A 22,769-nucleotide genomic window follows, 5' to 3' on the forward strand; every position below is an offset into this window, starting at 1 on the left:
GCCTAGGCATCAGGCTGGATCCGGAAGACTTTTGCTCAAGCAGTACCTTTGAAAGTCAGTAGGTAGTGTCGGCCAGCTACATGTGACATCCACTGAGTCGCCCGTGCAGAAGGTGATGAATGCATCACCTATATAGGTGCCACCTCAAGGCACTTATTTCAGTTACTTTTCACGACTTTCCAAGCCAGGAGCACGGAGCCATGAAGTGCGCTCACAGTGGTGTGTTTAGAACAACTAGGGCCCTGAAAGGGATCGCCCTGACCTTCAAAACCTGTCAGCAGTGCGGGGAGGATGGGTGGGTCAGTAAGGAATCTGCAGCTAGATCCTGCCTCTACCAGATAAGGTGTTACCGAAGGTAAGCAACTTGTCCATCTGATAGAGACATCTAGCCGCAGGTTCCTTCCCTTTAAATAGATGCCCAATCAATACCATCCCCGGAGGAGGGACTGCAGATAAGGTTAGACCAGGAAGTCCAGCAGGAGAGAGTGTCCAGGCAGCAGTGTTCAGTAAACGTGGACAAGGATGCCCACATTGTTGCCTGGTAAATATCGAGGACTGAAACTCCATGTTGTAATGCTGTGGTAGCAGCCTTAGCTCTGGTGGAAATAATCCTTAAGCCTTCAGGAGCCTGTACCTTGGCAAGAGCAGAGGGCGACCCATTGTGAGATAGTGCTCTTCTGCACTGCAAAATCTTTCTTTGATCCAACGTACCCCACGAAGAGTTGGTTGTCCATCAGGAACTTTTTAGTGCAGTCAAATTAGAATGACAACGCTTCTTTTGGGTCGAGATGGTGGTCGCTCCTCCTCTGTAGAGGAGGGTGAAGGAGCATAGAAAGTGAGCCAGGTGACTGATTGCCCAACATAGAATGGTATTACCACTTCGGGTAAGACAGGGGACCTAGTGCAAAGCACCAACTTATCAGGGAAGATGGTCGGGTAAGGAGGCTTGGATGACAGAGCCTGCAATTTGCTCACCCTACTGGTATACGTTATTGTAAGCAGCCGGAGGGTGCAGTTGTGCAGAGGTTCGAACAGAGCACACAGCAGGAAGGTGAGAACCAGGATTCAAATAAAGAGGATTTGTTTGACAGCCTCAAGAAGGCAGACAAGGCCAAAAGGTACCCTTTAAGAGTGCCCAGGGTTGAGCCCTGCTCACAAGGGTCAAAATAAAGAGAGAGGGAAGCAGAAAGAGGATCAACATGCCTTTCTGTACAATATTTTTTAAATAAATTCCACCGGCATGCATATAGTGGTAGAGGAACGCCTGGCTGCCAAAATAACATTACAGACTTCGAGAGGAAGGTTGAATGCTGCCAACTGCCATCGCTCAATCTCCATGCAAGAAGGCAAAGAGTTGACAGGTTCGGGTGGCAGATGCTCCTCTGTTGGTGAGACAGCAGATCCTCCTGAAGGGGCAGCCTGATGGAGTATTGATACTCAGTTGGAGAAGCTCAGGATACCAGACTCTCCCTGTCCATTCAAGAGCCACAAGAATGACTTGGACCTTGTCGATCCTGATCTTCTTGAGCACTCTGGACAAGAGTGGTATTGGTGGAAAGGAGTAATGGAGGCCTGAGCTCCACTTGAGACGAAAAGCGTCATAGAGGAAATGCCTCCATGGAAACTCCAGCTCGCAAAACTGCTGGCATTGCGCTTTCTCAGGGGAGGCAAACCTATTTAGCCAAGGCTCTTCCTAGTTTTGAAAATGACCATGTGCCACCTCCAGCTGGAGATGCCATTCGTGGTCTGCTAGGCATCAACGGCTAAGTTAGTCCGCCCTGGCATTCAGGGAACTTGCCAGGTGTTGAAAGACCACGGATATGGCCTGCTGTTCCAGCCCTGTCCAGAGACACAGGGCCTCTTGACACAGGGCCCACGACCCCACCCAACCTGTCTGTTGTGGTACCACATGGTGGTTGTGTTGTCGGTGAACACCTGAACCATCTTTCCCTTGATGGAAGGAAGAAAAGCTTTCAATGCCAAGCAAATTGCTCAGAGCCCCAGTAAGCTGATGTGAAGTCTGGATTCCGCCGGAGACCAGAGTCCTCTGATCTCCACCTCTACCAAGTGGCCACCTCATCCCAGGAGTGACGCAGCTGTCACTACTGTGTGATCTGGTAGGGGAAGGGAGAGGGGTCTGCCTCTGACCCTATCGTGGTTGGTCAGCCACCACTACAGGTCCTGTACAGTTTCCTCTAAAATCTGGCCCATGTCAGAGAGATTCCCCTGATTCTGTGCCCACTGGAACTTCAGGTTGCACTGCAGAGCCCGCATATGACATCTGACATGTGTCACTAGCAGGATGCAGGAGGCCATAAGGCCCAGCAGCTTCAGAGTCAGTCTCACTGAAATTCAGGATAGCGGCTGAAACATCAGTATCATAGCTTGAATATCCTGGGCTCGCCGCTCGGGAGGATAGGCCCGGAGCTGCACTGTAAGCAGAACAGCTCTGATGAAAGGGAGTGTCTGAGAGGGCGTCAGGCGTGACTTTGGCGCATTGTTAGAGAATCCCAGTGAATGCACAAGGTTGGCAACAGTCTGGAGGTAGGAGAGGACAGTCTGGGGTGAGCTTGCCTTCAACAGCCAGTCATCGAGATAGGGGAATAATGGCACTCCTGATCTGAGCAGATGAGCTATGACCACGACCATCACCTTGGTGAACACCCAAGGGGCGCTGGTAGGGCCACAGGGGAGCACTGTCAACTGAAAGTGCTTGTGACCAACAGTGAACTGCAGGTAACACAGATGAGCAGGCAGGACAGGAATGTGAATATAGGCATTCTGCAAGTCCAACACTACCATCCAGTCTCTGGGGTCTAGGGCAGACAAGACCTGAGCCAGAGTAAGCATTTTGAACTTTTCCTTTTTCAGGAAGTAGTTGATGGCTCGCACATCTGGGATAGGATGTAGGCCCTTGTCCCTTTTCAGAACCAGAATGTAGCGGGAATAGCAAACACAGGCTACTTCTAGCATCAGAAACCTCTCTATCGCAGCCTCGGCTAAGAGAGTCCTGACTTCCTCAAGTAAAAAAAGTTCAGGTGGTCCTCCATCAGCTGGTCATAAGTTGGAGGCATGGAAGGAAGTTTAGTCTCAAAGAGGCGGGACAAGCCCCTTTGGACTATTTGAAGAACCCACCTGTCTGATGTGATGTTTTGCCAGTGGTGGAGGTGATGGCTGATCCTGCCACCAACTGACCGGCCATGATCTTGAAGGGTCGGACTAGGAAGGTTTGGAAGCTGCACGGGGAGAGGTGGACTGACTTAACCTCTGACCGCCTGACTCACGGGGAGGAAAGGAGCCCTGCCCATGACCGCCCAGAGGTTGTTGAACTTGCCCGGTCTTCTGGTTGGCATTTGGCTGGTGCAGCTGAAAGCCCCTTCCGTGCCCACAAAAGGGGTGAAAGATAGAAGGGGGACGGGTGGATATTGACAGGCCCAAGGACTTGGCCGTGACCCGTGAGTCCTTAAAGCGCTTCAGAGCCATATCTGCCTTGTCTCCGAAGAGTCGGGTGCCATAAAAAGGCATCTCCATAAGGGAAGCCTGGACATCCCCAGAAAAGACAAAGTTCTCAGCCAGGTGTGGTGTTGAACAACCACTGTCAAAGACATCGCTCTGCCCAGCAAGTTACTCTTATTAAGCCCACAACGAATAATGAATGTTAAACTGTACCACATCCCTCCCATCTGATACTGCTTGGGAGAGAATGGCCGGGGCCTCCTCTGGGACCTGTGGCAGCACTAGCAAATCCGTTTCCCACAAGGAGTGGGAGTAGCATCCCAATAGGCATGCAGTGTTCACTGACCTCTGTTCAAGGCTGACAGAAGAAAAAAGCTCCAACTAACCCGCTTCTTGGATTGCCTGTCCGGGGGTGCGGAAGGGAATGCTCCTTGTGAGGTAGAGGCTTGGACCACCAAGATCTCAGTGGTAGGGTGGTTGGCAAGAAATTTTGGGTTGCCCTGTACAGGGCGATGGCGGCGGGCGACTGTCCTATTCACAGGAGCCCCTGAGCTCGGCTTGGACCAGGTTCCCATAAGGAGATCAGTCAAGGCCTTGTTGAAAGCTGCAGGACCTCTATCAAGAGATTAGTCTTGATTTCCACAGAAGGGAGCTGAAGGTGCAGGGCTTTACCTGCCTCTCACACCCCCATGACACATGAACCTTTCTCCACTGTGGCCACAATAGGGGGAGAAAGAAAACCAGATCTGGAGAGGTATCCAGTCCACTGACCTCACCTTATTCCTCATACCAGCCCATTTCATGCTCAGACTGGTCTTGTAAAGGGTCCAGTGACCCCCTTCCAATCTTCCTCCATTTAAAGCCCTTCAAAATAAGGCTGAGGAACTGACCTAGGACCCAAGGGTGCCATCAACACCGGTAGGTGGCGATCCATTTCCAGGACATTGGGTATAGGAATGGGGCTGGTGCCACTGGGGGGCACTGGCAGTTTCAGAGTCTCGTGCAGGGGCTGGCACTCGGGAAGGTCACAGTGGCATGGCTGGCGGCGGTATGAATCCACCACTGGATCCATTGGGGGGCATTGGGCCGGAGTCCCTGGTGTGGAGCCCGATGGGGCCCCCTCTGAGCCTTTGGGGCCTGCATTCTTATGTTTTTTACGCCTCATACCATATTGACCCAATGACTTTGAGTAGGAGGTAGAGTACTTAGGACAGCCAGGGTGGTGCCCAGACATTCCTCAAAGCTTTCGGAGCCATGGCCTGCAGTCAGAGCACAACTTTGAGTCGTGGTTCCACCCCAGGCACCAGAGACAAATTAAGTGTGGATCTGTCACCAACATAGCACATTGGCAGTCGCCACACTGTTTGAATACAGAAGTCTTCTTTGACAAGTTTGGAAAAAACCTACACACTAAAAAATGTCGACAAAACATTGAACAATGCCTGTCAAAAAGAGAGGGTAGCTCTCTTCACGGATATACACTAGCTGACCCAGAAGCAAAAGAACTGATGTCAGCGAGCTGTGGTTGTACCTATATAGGTGACAAAAATGTCAACTCTGGCACTGACGATGCTGAGGACATCACACTGACCAATGCCACCTACTAGCGTGCAAGGGTATTGCTCAAGCAAAAGTTTTCTGGATCCAGCCTGATGCCTGGGGTATTCAAAGGCAAGGAATCTGTGGCATGATGTCTCTACAAAATAATAAGTAGCAGAGATTCCAACAGGTAAAATCTGAGGAGGCCTTGACCTTTCTGCAGGTAGAGCATGCACAGCTAGAGCTACACACAGATAAAAAAAAGTAGTCTAATAGACAACAATGGAACAGCCCTTTTCTGGAATCATTGCTTGGTGGATTTTATTTTTACTTATCTTTTCTTGCGTGTGCTAAGACTCACACATTTTTCATTAGCAAGCAGGTAATGAGAATTAGATGCAGCTTGCTGCACAAGAGGCCCAGCAGGTGCCATTTATAAAACCATTCATTCATGCCTTTTCCATTTGCAGAATAATGCTGAATGCCTGCAAATGTAATTGTTCTTTCTTACTGTGGTTCTTGTTTTTTGATTCCCTACAGAGACCGATTCTTATGCAAGAGAAGCCAAAACACATTGCTTTCCAGGATGAGGTAACTGCATCAAGGGGCTTTTCTGGCAAAGTCACCAAAACCCTAAAGTTTTCCGAGTTTGGAGCTACCCCGGAGTTACTCAATCAGCCGGTCCCCACAGGGCACATCCCAAAGCCACGTGTCTTGCCAGACTATGTACTGTAAGTCCATCTCTTGTTTAAAGAACTATTTGGGGTTTGGGAGGTCATCTTCCTCGTTCATCACAATGACCGCCTCTATACTGCTCTGCAGAGCTTTATGATTGCCATTGTCAGGGCCACTAGGATTGTGCTGTCTCTGTCTCTGTCTCTGTCTCTGTCTCTGTCTCTCTTTCTCTGTCTCTGTCTCTCTTTCTCTGTCTCTGTCTCTCTTTCTCTGTCTCTGTCTCTGTCTCTCTTTCTCTGTCTCTGTCTCTGTCTCTCTTTCTCTGTCTCTCTTTCTCTGTCTCTGTCTCTCTGTCTCTCTGTCTCTCTGTCTCTCTGTCTCTCTTTCTCTGTCTCTCTTTCTCTCTGTCTCTCTCTCTCTCTCTCTCTCTCTCTCTCTCTCTCTCTCTCTCTCTCTCTCTCTCTCTCTCTCTCTCTCTCTCTCTCTCTCTCTCTATATATATATATATATATATATATATATATATATATATATATATACACGCCTCCCAGCAGCCGACTTGTGTAATAAAATCTTTGAAAAGCAGAACATGGCGTCGTCTTCCTGTGCTTTTAGAATACATTAAGGACGTGGTCGAGTCAGTCCTTCTTCGACGACGCACTCTTCAATCAGGTGCTGCGGTGGTTGGTGACTCGGCAACTGGAGCAGTTTATATATATATATATATATATCTATACTACTATTATAAAGAGAGAACACAAACCTTTGAGCCAGGTAAACTACAAAAGTAATGCACCAATCACTACACCCAATACACCATTTGAAAGGGGAGATGTGGCAGAAGGACATAGGCTATAGATATGTACACCATATACGTTAAAAAAGCAAAAACGCCAAAAGTGGTAAAGTAGTCCCTTGGGGGCGTGGTCGTTGGCGTCTCAAACAACAAATGTGGGCGTTTACAGGGCCGTGCCAAGTGCAAATAACAAACATAGGCCAAGCGACTTCACAACACACTTACATATGCACACATAGAGCGGAAATGCGCTTTCACTGAATTTAGAACGCACAATATGCAGACATAGAGCGGAAATGCGCTTTCAATGAATTTAAATTCACACATACAGCGCGGTAACACCAATATACAAAAACAGCAGAGGTGCGCGCTATAAGAAATGTACACACATTTGTTGCAGTTACCCAGACAATATTGACGCCTTCGCATTAAAAACTGGGCGGGCCTTCCATCGACGAGGAGTGTCAAATGACGCCACACAGGGGGCAGGATTAATCGCATACTACACCAATCACAACGCACTAAAGAAAACACACACACGACTTCCGCTTACCAAAAAAAAGTCTTTAACCATTGGCCATTGGCCAACGACGTCACAGGGGGGTAAACACGAACAAAAAAAGCTGGCATTTCTTAACGGAGAAACGCAATCGACTGCGCATTCACGAGACTTTCCTCACATCTTGCGGACAAAATAAAACGCTTACAATAAGACATACGAATAACGAAAATAACACAACTGCCCATAATCACTCGAGCACTGCCAGGACTTCACCACACAATTGACAAAACAAAAGGGAAACTTCTTTAAAGGGATACAAAAATGAACACACAGAAAGAGCCTTCGAAAGAAAAAAAAAACATTAAACAGGTGACACAACACTTTCCTCACATCTTGCGGACAACATAAAACGCGGAAAACAATACATACGAATTATAAAAATAACACAAGTGGGCCAAATCAGTTGAACAGGGCCAGGACTTGCACGGACAACTCTTCTGCGGGGCGGGCGGGGGTTCTGAAGCAGCCTTTTGCTCCCGGACAACGTTGGGACGGGCTGCTAGTATATATATATATATATATATATATATATATATATACTAGCAGCCCGTCCCGACGTTGTCCGGGTAGGCTTTGCGAGAGTACTCAGCAGCATCGCCGCTCCTCCCCCACCAGCCTTGCCGCTCCTCCCCGCCGCAAAAAAATCCCAATCGTAAACTTCTCACCAGCATCACGCATTTTAAAATCTGTGCAAAATGTAGTTTATGTGAAAGTAGAGCAGAAACATCGTCACAAACCACGTCCATTCAGGATATTGAGTTCAGCCAGTACTGCGTGACAGAAAACACGTGCACACAACACACAGCTACGATTTCCGTGAACCACGGCCCACTGGCTTCTTCGGATCCTAAATTCGCTCCATGAGAACCCCACATATTTTCCAGCTGCCTGTCATACTGCGGTGTGCATATGATCGGATGGAGGGAACCGGGCTGCCTCCTAAGCAGACAGTGTATGTTTGATTACAGCCTTTCAAGTTCACACCATGGGCTTAAATGATGCCTTTTTGAAACCCAAGTCCCCTCAAGTTACACCCTGAAGGAGCTCGGGTGTACCAGCTATTGGACAATGTGCAGCATGCAGGCCGCTGCAGCGATTGACTCCACAGCCTCATAACGCATGGGTTTCCTTTCAAACATTTAGCGCGACAGTACTGACCCGCATCGCCGCTCCTCCCCCACCAGCATCGCCGCTCCTCCCCGGCGCTCCTCCCCGCGCTGGGCACTCCATCAGCTGGGCACTTGTGTCGGTCCCGCGCTCCTTCCAGCGCTCTGTCCGGACACCTAACGCCGCGTTTATGTAACGCCACACCCACACGCCATTGCGCCTCTGGAACGCCGCGTGCATATCACTGTATGCATACGCCCGGACTACTTTTCCCCTAACATTCTTCCCCCCCTAAATGTATATGGTGTGGTGCTGTGTAGCCTATGTCCATCTCCTGGACCTCCCCTTTCCAACGCTGTATTGGGTGTTGTGATTGGTGGTGTACTTTACGAGTTTACCCGCCTCAAAGGTTCCCAGTTCTCGCTAACTCACAGTTCTCTTATCGATATTCTATGCCAAGATGCATTGTGGGAACTGTGGTGTCTTCGTTGAAACCCTGAATGGGTGCACAAATCAACTGCTGGATTAAGAGTACTTGGATAGTATTTCTTTGCCACGCCTCTGAGGAAGAAGATTTATTTCGAAACGCGTCAGGCGGATGGTGATTAAGGGCTGTATGGATGCAGCTAACTAGACTTTGCCCATCCCTAATAAAGGTTTTTACCTTCAACGCTGGTGTCTGAGTGCTGCTTGTCCTGTGGGCACTTTGGAGCGAGAATCTATACACGGCGGCCCAGCCGTGAAGCGAGCACCACCCTAATACTCTTGGGGGCCGTGCGGCTCGGTATCCAACCGAGTTGTATTACGGGGCAGTAATTATGGATTGAGGGCAAGTTTCGACGGCGGAGTACTATCCAAGTACTCTTAATCCAGCAGTTGATTTGTGCCCCCATTCAGGGTTTCAACGACGACACCACAGTTCCCACAATGCATCTTGGCATAGAATATCGATAAGAGAACTGTGAGTGATGCACTTCCTTTGCCACGCCTCTGAGGAAGAAGATTTATTTAGAAACGCGTCAGGCAGATGGTGATTAAGGGCTGTATGGATGCCGCTAACTAGACTTTGCCCATACCTAATAAAGGTTTTTACCTTCAACGCTGGTGTCGGAGTGCTGCTTGTCCTGTGGGAACTTTGGAGCGAGAATCTATACACGGCGGCCCAGCCGTGAAGCGAGCACCACCCTAATACTCTTGGGGGCCGTGCGGCTCGGTATCCAACCGAGTTGTATTACGGGACAGCAGTTATGGATTGAAGGCAAGTTTCGACGGCGGAGTACTATCCAAGTACTCTTAATCCAGCAGTTGATTTGTGCACCCATTCAGGGTTTCAACGAAGACACCACAGTTCCCACAATGCATCTTGGCATAGAATATCGATAAGAGAACTGTGAGGGATACACTTCCTTTGCCACGCCTCTGAGGAAGAAGATTTATTTAGAAACGCGTCAGGCAGATGGTGATTAAGGGCTGTATGGATGCAGCTAACTAGACTGTGCCCATACCTAATAAAGGTTTTTACCTTCAGCGCTGGTGTCGGAGTGCTGCTTGTCCTGTGGGCACTTTGGAGCAAGAATATATATATTTATATATATATTTCCAACGCCAAGTCCCACGGTCCTCGGGACTCGATTTTCAAAAAGAGCACTCAAAGCCGCTCCAGCGTGGTTTCGCCAAGTAATTTTATTGCAGAAACTTGTTGCAGTTTTTTGGCAAGGTTACAAACGTGTTTCGGCGTTGCCGCCTTCGTCAGTGTAAACCAGCATTTTTTTGTTAAGTGATTTAAATAAAATTCATAGTGACAATCTGTCACGTGTTTCTAAAAGGGTAAACATAAAAAACGGCACAGAGCTTGTAATTACAACATTACTTATGGCGGCCATCTTATAGTGATGTCCGATAAATTGACTATGGTGTTTTGTGTCGACATTGTCGTATTAATTTCCAATTCTTCCCTCGGGTGCTCCTCGTCTCCACCGGGGTAGATCTTCCTTGCGCGGTTCCTCCTGCCCCTCCTCGTTTTCCTCTTGATGCTTTTGGAGGGTGTGTTGACGCCGCTGGCCGTTGTCTGAGTCCTCTTATGACCTCGTACTCCTCGAAAAAAGAATCGGATTCCAAAGCAAGTGTAGATGGCCCTGCTTCTGTATGGCGTCCGCCACCTTCAGCAAAAAAAATAAAAATAAATATATATATATATATATATATATATATATATATATATATATATATATATATATATATATATATATATATTCCTCCAATGCCGCTTTCTGACAAACGGGTCTGGCACATGCTTGAGTTTTCAACAAAGATTTAATATCACCAGGTCGCACATTGGCATCACGCGTTGTCATCGCCATCAGGCGCTGGCAGACGCATTTCGGCGGTTGCCTTTATCAATGCCGGATGTTGCTGAGGGTTCGGTAATTATGGAATTTCGCGGGGCTATGTTTTGTAGTCCTACCGAGGGTTCCTGCTGGCTGGTGATGGTCACCATAGAAAGAGGACAGGGAAAGTTCCTCTCCGCCAGTACTTGCCTCTTTATGCCAACAACCCTCGGATCTTGTGCAACTTGTCCCGCTGAAGGAAACTGGACAGTCCAAATTAAAAAGACAGGTACAGTGACCCTCTCTTTGCATACAATAATGCTTTCGGCTCTCCTTCTCCTTTATAGTTGCGGGAAAGTTTTTGTGGCGATATGTTTCTCTGCCGTACAACCCACTTAGCAGTCCATCTGCTCCCTCTCCCCGATACCTTTGCAACATCCAGGTCGGGGGGGCACCGCAATGTGCGGTTCATGCACGAAGACCAAAGTTTTGTCGCTTCAATGCGGAGCTCCAGAACGAGGGGCGTGCCAGATCAAGCTAAGCCGACTTTCGCTGCACATACTCCTCCAATCCCGCTCTCTGACAAACGGGTCTGACACATGCTTTAGTTTTCAACAAAGATTTAATATCACCAGGTCGCACATTGGCATCACCCGTTGTCATCACCATCAGCCCCTGGCAGGCGTGTTTCGGCGGTGGCCTTTATCAATGCCGGATGTTGCTGAGGGTTCAGTAATTGTGGAATTTCGCGGGCTATGTTTTGTAGTCCTACTGAGGGTTCCTATTGGCTGGTGATGGTCACCATAGAAAGAGGACAGGGAAAGTTCCTCTCCGCCAGTACTTGCCTCTTTATGCCAACAACCCTCGGATCTTGTGCAACTTGTCCCGAAACTGGACAGTCCAAATTAAAAAGACAGGTACAGTGACCCTTTCTTTGCATACAATAATGCTTTCGGCTCTCCTTCTCCTTTATAGTTGCGGGAAAGTTTTTGTGGCGATATGTTACTCTGCCGTACAACCCACTTAGCAGTCGATCTGCTCCCTCTCCCCGATACCTTTGCAACATCCAGGTCGGGGGGCGCTGCAGTGTGCAGTGCAGTCCATGCACGAAGACCAAAGTTTTGTCGGTTTAGATGCGGAGCTCCAGAACGAGGGGCGTGCCAGATCAAGCAAAGCCGACTTTCGCTGCACATACTCCTCCAATCCCGCTTTCTGACAAACGGGTCTGACACATGCTTGAGTTTTCAAAAAAGATGTAATATCACCAGGTCGCACATTGGCATCACACGTTGTCATCATCATCAGCCCCTGGCAGACGCGTTTCGGCGCTTGCCTTTATCAATGCCGGATGTTGCTGAGGGTTCAGTAATTGTGGAATTTCGAGGGGCTATGTTTTGTAGTCCTACCGAGGGTTCCTATTGGCTAGTGATGGTCACCATAGAAAGAGGAAAGGGAAAGTTCCTCTCCGCCAGTATTTGCCTATTTATGCCAACAACCCTCGGATCTTGTGCAACTAGGTCCTGCTGAAGGAAACTGGATATATATATATATCCGGCAATTTTTACATCTGTGGCATTGTTTTCTCCCTCTCTTTAATTATGTTTTATCACTATGTAACTCGTCACTACACTTACTTTTATATTCTTTTAAGAATAAGAAATCATGATGAAATTACTGTTTTTAGAATTGCATTTTATATTTACCTTTAATTGAATAATATGGCTTAGTTCCTGATTTTAATGCAGGTAATATGTATTTTCTAAGTGCATTCTCTTTTATCAATATAATATATATCATGAATTTTATCACTTTTTAGAATTGAAAGTATGCACTTTATAACAAGCCTCTTTGCACACTAGGCAGGGTTGCCTTAGCTTTTTGGTCGTTAGTATTGTAGCACTTTTTTGCCCTTTTTGCACAACTTTGCTCTCCCTTCTTGTGTCCATACAGACAAAAAGCAAGTCGAAATTATCATTACTTTTATTCTGTACGAACATGCATGTTGGTTTCCGCTTTATGATTCACTGGATTTGACCAGTTACTACACCAATTGTAATCATGAAATGTTCCTATGATTTGTTTTGTGTAAAATACTGACACAATGATATGTACAAAATGCATTTATGCAAAGGATTGTAAATATGCTAATTTCGAAGTGTGTTTTTTATTTCTTAATTGCTTTATCCTCAGCAATAGAACCATTTAGAAACGATTCTGTCTTCTTAATAATGGACACCCACAACGATAGTCTGTTGTCCATATAAGATTGGTCACATGACTATCTTTGGAGGCGGGTAGCAGGCGGGGCACTAATGCACTTTAAATATCACAAAAATTCAGCTACTCCCTGCATGTGAACAAGGGCTGCAAGGTCCGAAACGCGCTATGGTTGGTTGGTCCACGAAAAATTGAAAATAAACTTACCTGAAAGAATTTGTGGTCTGTCTCCTGCTTCGCCTGCCCTGGGGGATCGGAGGTGGTAATGCGGAGTTCCAGTATATATATATATATATATATATATATATATATATACTTTTGAAATCTCCCGCCCTTCTTTCAGCGCTCCCAGCCGGGCTCGTCACGGAAAAAACGGGAAACAGACTCTGTAGTAGTATGTGGTTCAGCAGGTTTTTTTTCAATTGCCACCACCGTCAGACGCGTTTCGGGTAACAGGTACCCTTGTTCATATATATATATATATATATATACATATACACACACAGAACTCCGCCCGATATTCCCAATGGTGTCGGAAAGACGAACACAGACCCAAAACTTCATGCAAAGGTTCTTTATTCCATGAATACACCCAGCACCACCGCCATGACGCGTTTCGGCCTTCAAGAGGCCTTGATCACATGACGCCATGAGGAATGAGCCACACATTTAAAGTGATAGTGCAATACCACGTAAATTAATGCAGATAGACATAGAAGAACTATTTCTTCTAATACATGTGCTTTTTGTAAACATCGTAGTACCAAACAAATTTAAACATTAGAGCAATTGTGCAAATACGCAGACAGTGCTGAAAGAAAAGAAAACAAGTTACTTACCTGTAACTACAGTTATCCAGTATCAATATCTTACATAGATTGACATGCCTGAATCATTCCCCGTCGCCGAGGCGGGAGTCCCACGGTAAATAAAACAGGAGTGTCAAAGGTAAATAACAGTAGTAGACCCTAAAGAAACAAGCATTTGCAATGCAATAGGTCTCGCATTAGGAAAGTTTGAGCTATTGGTATTGTAATTGACAAATTTTTTATTTATGTTTTGTTTTTGAAAATAGCAAAATTAATAGTTTTGTCATTTACAATACCAATAGTTATAACTTTTGCAAATGTGACACCTATAGCATTTGTAATGCAATATGTGTTGTATTTATGTGACTTACCTGTATTAGTATTACAAATAACAATGTCTTTTACTTTTTTTTAAATAATTGATACTTAAATAAAAGTTATTGCAATTTATAATGGCAATAGCTTAACGTTTGTAAATAAATTTTGTGAAGATTATGTTCAGTGTATTTTATTATGTCGAAAATCCAAGAACAGAAGTGAAATATTACCATCTTTTTGTTACATTTGTAATAAAGCTTGAAACATTGAGAGAACATATTTGAACCAGTTTTTGTTGAATGGTTGCACAGATTAATGCTTTGGTGGCGCTGAGTGATGTTGTGATGTCGAACGAGTGATGCTGTGGCGTTCAGTGATGCTGTGGTAGCGCATAGTGATGTTGTGGTGCCCCTGAGTGATGCTGTGGTGTGCTGAGTGATGCTGTATGCTATGCTATGTTTTGTTTTGCTATCCTATGTTTTGTTTTGTTATGCTATGCTATGTTTTGCTATCCTATGTTTTGATTTGTTATGCTATGCTATGCTGTGTTTTGTTATGCTATGCTGTGTTTTGTTTTGCTATGATATGCTTGGTTTTGTTATGCTATGCTATGTTTTGCTGTCCTATGCTTTTTTGTTATGCTATGCTGTGTATTGTTATGCTATGCTATGTTTTGTTATGCTATGCTGGTGAGGGTGAGTGAGGGTGTGGGAGGGTAGGGTGTGTGATGGTGAGGGGGTTGTGAGGGTGAGAGGGTTGTGAGGGTGAGGGGGTGTGAGGGGGTGTGAGGGTGAGGGGTGTGAGGGTGAGGGGGTGAGGGGGTGTGAGGGAGTGGGTGTGGGTGTGAGGGGTTGGGAGGGTGTGATGGTGAGGGGTTGTGATGGTGAGGGGGTGTGATGGTGAGGGGGTGTGAGGGTGAGGGGGTGTGAGGGTGAGGGGGTGTGAGGGTGAGGGAGGGTGTGTGAACATAGGTGAGGGTGTGTGAGGGTGAGGGTGGGTGAGGGTGAGTGAGGGTGTGTGAGGGAGGGTGAGGGTGACAGGGTTGAGGGCAACAGGGGTGAGGGTGAGGGGATGTGAGGGTGAGGGTGTGTGAGGGTGGGAGGTTGTGAGGGTGAGAGGGTGTGAAGGTGAGGGGGTGTGAAGGTGAGAGGGTGAGAGTGTGTGAGGGTGAGGGTGTGTGAGTGTGAGGGGTTGTGCGAGGGTGAGGTGTGTGAGGGCGAGAGGGTGTGTTAGAGCGAGGGTGAGAGCGAGGGTATGTGTGAGGGTGAGGGTGTGTGTGGGTGAGGGTGTGTGTGAGGGTGAGGGGGTGCGTGAGGGGATGTGTGAGGGTGAGGGGGTGTGAGGGTGTGGGGTTGTGAGGGTGAGGGGGTGAGGTTGAGGCTGTGTGAGGTTGAGGGGGTGTGAGGGTGACAGGGTGAGGGTGTGAGGGAGTGAGAGGGTGTGTGAGGGGGTAAGGGGGTGTCCTTCATAAGACATAGAAACAAAGAGGTCTGCGGTGAAGCAAGGGAGCCTTCAGTATACACAGCCTTGTATTTGTAAGTCGAAAAAGTATATACCATGGCTCAGAGGCACTAATGAGAAGCTCGTGGGAGAGAAGGGAGATAGAATAAGGAGGAAACAAGGGGAAATAAGGAGTGATGGAGGGAAGGAATAAGGGCTGTGACTGGCTGGAGAAAGAGCAAGGTACATGGGAAAAAGCGCCAGGGAAGGAGGAATGAGGGGCTTTTGCAGGTCTGGTAGCGAAAACCAGGGAGGGGAAGAGACGACGGCATTAGGGAGGGAATAGAGGGGGCAGGGGGCATAAGAAAAACTAGTTTCTTATGCATCCTTCTATGTCTGGGAATGTGTGTGATCTTGCCAAAAGCACTATGGGATTCAAAGGGGCTACTTGCAAGCTTGCTCTGACCTCCCTCTCTTTCTCTTAACAATCAGCAGTTGGCTTTCAGTGTCAGGAAAGAGTCGGGCATTAAGACTCCTCAGGTTGTGACGGAGACAAAGGGCACCAGAGAAAAAGCAAGGCTCTACACGTTGAAGAGGCTTGTGACACTGTCCATCAACTTATACATTGGGAGGGTGGCTGCTCAAGCTCTGAGTGCAATGATCAGCGACACCTGTCACAGAAGGAGCGACTGTCTTAATCACACACTGGACATCTCAAGGAAGGCAATCTGTCAGACTCGATTAGATGGCGTCCTGGAACAAGGCAAATATATCAGCTGACAATGGGTCAGGCATTCTGCTCAAAGGTGCGTTAGCCAGGCACCTTAAGCTTCTTCAAGAAACCTGCCAAGGGCAGTGATGTTAACCTACATATGGGAGGTTGCCAGCATGTGGACTGGACGCTTCGCTGCTCACTCACAGAAATGGTACTCAGTACCGTATATACTTAACTTCTCTCTCAAAGAATGAAACCCAAAGACATCTGACGGATAGGGTCTAATTACAGTCGTATTAGGAATCCTTCACTCTCATTCCAAGTGCCCCCATTTTTGAAAAGTACATTTAATATCGCACTCTGGCTAGTAGTTACACACTAGGTTCATTTATGCTTTCTAAGAGACAACTTGGGGTTTAGTCTCGGGCTTAATCTTTAGGCAACATAGAGTTGAACTATGTAATGCCAAGGAGACTGACAAGCTTCACTTGTTTCTTTACAGCGAGAAAGGCGACATGTGGACGAATTTGGATATTGGCCAGAAAATTATCATTTTTCTTAGTGGGAGATAAACCACTCCGGTGGGGGAGGGGGGGGAGTGTGTGCGCGCGTGTGTGCGTGTGTGCGCGAGGGACTGTGTGTGCGCATGCGTGACTATGTGTGATTGAGAGAGAATGCGAGGTAGGGGATAGTGTGCCTGTATGTGTGCCGTATGCCTGCGTGTGCATGCGCGTGCCTGTGTGTGTGTGCGTGCATGCAGAGGGGTGGGGGCTGCCTGTGTCTGTGTTTGAGCAAGGGCTTTGCACCGCGCATGCGCAGCTACCAGACGCTCGCTCCCGAGGTGAAATCTGACCTCGTCAAAGCGCGCGTCTGGTAGCTGTCCACATTCCTAAATACGGGCCACAAAAGGTCTGAACCAGACACTCTCAATGCTCACGCACTGAGAGTAGGTCTGCTCGACCTAAAAAGGCCAGAGGCCTAACTCTTAGTACAAAATACATAATTAACAGGGGGTCCAAGGGGATTATATTTAAAGACCAAGCAGCAATCCAGCCTCCATTCCACAGTATACAAAACAAAATGAAAACTATTGGTCTAGCAACTCAAAATGTACAGCTAAGGAACACAGTAAAAAAGCAGTTAATCCTGTGATAGTTTGGAAATGAATCCCATCAGCCCACCAAATGGCAGAACCTCATCATCTGGGATTGTGTAGCACCGGTGTATGATAGGCATCTCACCTGATATAAGTATAAGATGTCCTAACAAAACCCACCAGTGATGGGACGGGCCATATGATGTTAATTCTGTGGTGCTGAAAAATTTGCAGTGTAACTTAAATGTGAAAAAACGAACAAAGGGGCCTATTATGATGGCGGACGGACCTGAGTCCGTCCGCCACCATAGAGTAGGAGGGACCGTCCGCAGGGGCAGCGGGGGTCCCTCCGTGCAAATTAGGATGTGACCGCCACCCTGGCGGTCACATCCTGTATTTTTATCATTGCGGCGGGTGCTGCTTGAAGCAGCACCCGCCGCAATGATAAAAATGTAAGTTGTGCATTTGTGCAGGCAAATACAGGGGGGTACCATAGGTACCCCCCATGTGCACCCCCCACCCCCCCTTCACCCCTGGGGGCCCGCAACGGGCCCCCAAACAAAAATCCGTATGCCTTTGCACGGCGGAAATGCCGCCGTGTAAAGGCATGTTCCTCCAGACATCCTAATATGGCTGGCGGTGTCTGATAGACACCGCCAGCCATGTTAGTGCTTTTCCGCCGCGGACGGGAGGCGACCGCGGCGGAAAAGCTGCAGACTGAAAAACGATCCCCCAGCCATCCTAATCTGGCGGGGGTCTTTTTCAGTCCGCTGCGGTTTTCCCGCATCCTCCGGGCCGGCGGAAGCCACCGCCGGCCCGGAGGATGCGGGAAAACCGCCATCATAATCGAGTTCATATTGTGATTAAAATTTACTCTTATGATACCAAGGGTAAGTTTATTAGGAGAATATCATAATGTCAAGACTAAAAACAGAGTGTATTGGTAGTTTGACATCATAACTACCGTATGTTGACTTATGGCCTGTCCCATCACTGGTGGGTTTTGTTAGGACATTTTATACTTATATCAGGTGAGATGCCTATCATACACCGGATGGTGGGAGACCTGTGCTGATAAACTCCCACTTGCTCCATCATCTGTTAATAGAGGTATGAAAATACCAAACCTTAAGATAATACATTATTGCTCAGAAAAAAGAGACATGTATAGTAATATCAATACATGAACATGAAAGCCTTAAGCACATATTATGTATGTGTGTGTGTATATATATATATATATATATATGCAGAAAACTCCCTTCCAACGAAAAGAAGCAGAGGCCAAGTGGGGATTACAGGAATCGCTTTAATGAAGTTGAAACTCATGTAGGGCGGATGCATTTCGGCGTGGTAGCCTTCGTCAGCGCCTAGAGTCAATATGCGGGGTGTGGGCGAAAGGAGATAAAGAACACAGTCCTGCCGCACACCGATTGGGTAGCATCTGACTCCGCCTCCCAGATAGTCTTTCACTCACACCTGTTGGCCTCGAGGACACTGCATGCACTGCAGATCCCAGAATGCAGTTCTTCTGTGAGGTGGGTGATGCGGGGGGAATTGGATGCATGGCACGGTTTACAGGGCTGTCCGTTTTCGCTTGCACAGGTGTCCCGTCGAAAACTTCTAAAGCATTGTTCCCTCGGGTCCCCAGGACCGCAAAAACCCCGGAGTGCAGGAAAGATAATGTCGGGGGTTCGTCGGGTAATCCAGCTTGCCCAGCGTTGGAGCGTGGATGCTCCAACTCCGCTACTATTGCTTCCTGCTTCCGATGGTGAGCCTGGTAAGTTCAGTGTCCTGAAGAAAAAATTGCCGAAGCAGTTGCCAGTGAATCCCAGGCCAACTTGGATGCGGAGGCCTCTGTAGCGCGATACTGGCAATCGCGCATAAAAATGCAGAAAACTCCCTTCCAACGAAAAGAAGCAGAGGCCAAGTGGGGATTTCAGGAATCGCTTTAATGAAGTTGAAACTCATGTAGGGCGGATGCATTTCGGCGTGGTAGCCTTCGTCAGCGCCTAGAGTCAATATGCGGGGTGTGGGCGAAAGGAGATAAAGAACACAGTCCTGCCGCACACCGATTGGGTAGCATCTGACTCCGCCTCCCAGATAGTCTTTCACTCACACCTGTTGGCCTCGAGGACACTGCATGCACTGCAGATCCCAGAATGCAGTTCTTCTGTGAGGTGGGTGATGCGGGGGGAATTGGATGCATGGCACGGTTTACAGGGCTGTCCGTTTTCGCTTGCACAGGTGTCCCGTCGAAAACTTCTAAAGCATTGTTCCCTCGGGTCCCCAGGACCGCAAAAACCCCGGAGTGCAGGAAAGATAATGTCGGGGGTTCGTCGGGTAATCCAGCTTGCCCAGCGTTGGAGCGTGGATGCTCCAACTCCGCTACTATTGCTTCCTGCTTCCGATGGTGAGCCTGGTAAGTTCAGTGTCCTGAAGAAAAAATTGCCGAAGCAGTTGCCAGTGAATCCCAGGCCAACTTGGATGCGGAGGCCTCTGTAGCGCGATACTGGCAATCGCGCATATAAATGCAGAAAACTCCCTTCCAACGAAAAGAAGCAGAGGCCAAGTGGGGATTTCAGGAATCGCTTTAATGAAGTTGAAACTCATGTAGGGCGGATGCATTTCGGCGTGGTAGCCTTCGTCAGCGCCTAGAGTCAATATGCGGGGTGTGGGCGAAAGGAGATAAAGAACACAGTCCTGCCGCACACCGATTGGGTAGCATCTGACTCCGCCTCCCAGATAGTCTTTCACTCACACCTGTTGGCCTCGAGGACACTGCATGCACTGCAGGTCCCAGAATGCAGTTCTTCTGTGAGGTGGGTGATGCTGGGGGGAATTGGATGCATGGCACGGTTTACAGGGCTGTCCGTTTTCGCTTGCACAGGTGTCCCGTCGAAAACTTCTAAAGCATTGTTCCCTCGGGTCCCCAGGACCGCAAAAACCCCGGAGTGCAGGAAAGATAATGTCGGGGGTTCGTCGGGTAATCCAGCTTGCCCAGCGTTGGAGCGTGGATGCTCCAACTCCGCTACTATTGCTTCCTGCTTCCGATGGTGAGCCTGGTAAGTTCAGTGTCCTGAAGAAAAAATTGCCGAAGCAGTTGCCAGTGAATCCCAGGCCAACTTGGATGCAGAGGCCTCTGTAGCGCGATACTGGCAATCGCGCATAAAAATGCAGAAAACTCCCTTCCAACGAAAAGAAACAGAGGCCAAGTGGGGATTTCAGGAATCGCTTTAATGAAGTTGAAACTCATGTAGGGCGGATGCATTTCGGCGTGGTAGCCTTCGTCAGCGCCTAGAGTCAATATGCGGGGTGTGGGCGAAAGGAGATAAAGAACACAGTCCTGCCGCACACCGATTGGGTAGCATCTGACACCGCCTCCCAGATAGTCTTTCACTCACACCTGTTGGCCTCGAGGACACTGCATGCACTGCAGATCCCAGAATGCAGTTCTTCTGTGAGGTGGGTGATGCGGGGGGGAATTGGATGCATGGCACGGTTTACAGGGCTGTCCGTTTTCGCTTGCACAGGTGTCCCGTCGAAAACTTCTAAAGCATTGTTCCCTCGGGTCCCCAGGACCGCAAAAACCCCGGAGTGCAGGAAAGATAATGTCGGGGGTTCGTCGGGTAATCCAGCTTGCCCAGCGTTGGAGCGTGGATGCTCCAACTCCGCTACTATTGCTTCCTGCTTCCGATGGTGAGCCTGGTAAGTTCAGTGTCCTGAAGAAAAAATTGCCGAAGCAGTTGCCAGTGAATCCCAGGCCAACTTGGATGCGGAGGCCTCTGTAGCGCGATACTGGCAATCGCGCATAAAAATGCAGAAAACTCCCTTCCAACGAAAAGAAGCAGAGGCCAAGTGGGGATTTCAGGAATCGCTTTAATGAAGTTGAAACTCATGTAGGGCGGATGCATTTCGGCGTGGTAGCCTTCGTCAGCGCCTAGAGTCAATATGCGGGGTGTGGGCGAAAGGAGATAAAGAACACAGTCCTGCCGCACACTGATTGGGTAGCATCTGACTCCGCCTCCCAGATAGTCTTTCACTCACACCTGTTGGCCTCGAGGACACTGCATGCACTGCAGATCCCAGAATGCAGTTCTTCTGTGAGGTGGGTGATGCGGGGGGGAATTGGATGCATGGCACGGTTTACAGGGCTGTCCGTTTTCGCTTGCACAGGTGTCCCGTTGAAAACTTCTAAAGCATTGTTCCCTCGGGTCCCCAGGACCGCAAAAACCCCGGAGTGCAGGAAAGATAATGTCGGGGGTTCGTCGGGTAATCCAGCTTGCCCAGCGTTGGAGCGTGGATGCTCCAACTCCGCTACTATTGCTTCCTGCTTCCGATGGTGAGCCTGGTAAGTTCAGTGTCCTGAAGATATATATACCTGTACGCATGAATAAAGACAATGATAAATGATATTTTTAAAAGTACAGGGTACCTGAGAGTGGTGTCACAGAAACAGGTGGCGTAGGACAGCCTGTCCAACTGCCGAATCCTCTTGACATGCAGATTGAAGACAGCAATGTCTGGTGAAGGTGTGGACATTTTTCCATGTCGTAGTACGACAGATATTTTCTAGCGTCACTCCAGCGTATAAAACTGTTGACGCTGCCACAGTTCTTGTAGAGTGGGCCTTGACCTTCCTTTGCAATGGCCTGTTAGCCCTTGTCATGACAGAAATGGATAGTAGACGCTATCCAACGGACAATCATGGCCTTTGTGACTGCAGTTCCCAAAGTGGCTTGACCGTAGGCCACAAATAATTAGTCAGATTTTCTAAATGTGCCTGTTCTTTGTAGATAGAATTTTAAGCATATTTTGATGTCAAGAGAGTGTAAAGCTTTTTCTGCTGGTGTAGATGGTTTTGGAAAGAAAGTCCGCAACTTCATTGGCTCATTGAGGTGAAACTGTGACGGTACCTTAGGTATAAATGTAGGATTAGTTCTTAGAGTCACGTAATCCTGAGAGAAATGTAAAAATGGTTCCTTTATTGTAAAGGCCTGAATTTCACTTACTCTTCTGGCAGATGGTATAGCTAGAAGTAAAGCGACTTTCCATGTGAGAAATCTGAGCTCGGCTTTGTGGATGGGCTTAAATGGATGTTTCATCAATTGTGTGAGGACTGTGTTAAGCTCCCATTCCGGAGGAGGGGGACGCACCGGAGAAAATGCTCTGAACTGACCTCTCATGAATTGTTTAATTAATGAAGATGAACATAAGGAAGGCTGTGCAGCACTTTTTTATAATCTGGATAGTGCGGCTAAATGGTCTTTAACCGATGAAAAAGTGAGTCCAGACCTAGCTAGATGTAGTAGATAGGGAAGAATCTGTTCCGCAGAAGCTTCCGTTGGATGAACCTTGTTATTCTCACACTAGCAGCAAAACCTCTTCCATTTAGGATGATAAGTCTTAATTGTGCTTTGAGTTCGTGATTTAGCTAAGATATCACGACAATCCTGAGATATGTCGAGGTCCTTGAACTCTAGGAAATCAGGAGCCATGCGTGTAAATTTAAAGACTGAGGTTCTGGGTGAACCACCTGTCCGTTGTTCCTCGAGAGAATTGTGGCTGTTGGAAGAAGACGGATCGGCTGGTCCTGGGACAGCAATAGAAGCTCTTGAAACCAGTACTGACGTGGCCATCAGAATGCAATCAGGATGAGACTGCATCTTTCTGATTTTATCTTGCGTAACACTCTCGGTATTAGAGGTATTG

General features: G+C 47.9%; 1 protein-coding gene across 1 annotated transcript in view; it reads left to right on the forward strand.

Annotated features, from left to right (window-relative positions):
- Nucleotides 1-22,769, forward strand: part of OCEL1 (occludin/ELL domain containing 1) — a 106,763-nt gene that overhangs the window by 11,342 nt on the left and 72,652 nt on the right. Inside the window, exon 3 of the mRNA XM_086946806.1 lies at nt 5,536-5,726. Within this exon, the coding sequence (XP_086802932.1) occupies nt 5,536-5,726 (191 nt within the window). The remainder of the gene's footprint in view (nt 1-5,535; nt 5,727-22,769) is intronic.

The sequence above is a fragment of the Lissotriton vulgaris genome, chromosome 12 (assembly GCF_964263255.1).
Source record: "Lissotriton vulgaris chromosome 12, aLisVul1.2, whole genome shotgun sequence".
Taxonomy (NCBI): Eukaryota; Metazoa; Chordata; class Amphibia; order Caudata; family Salamandridae; genus Lissotriton; species Lissotriton vulgaris.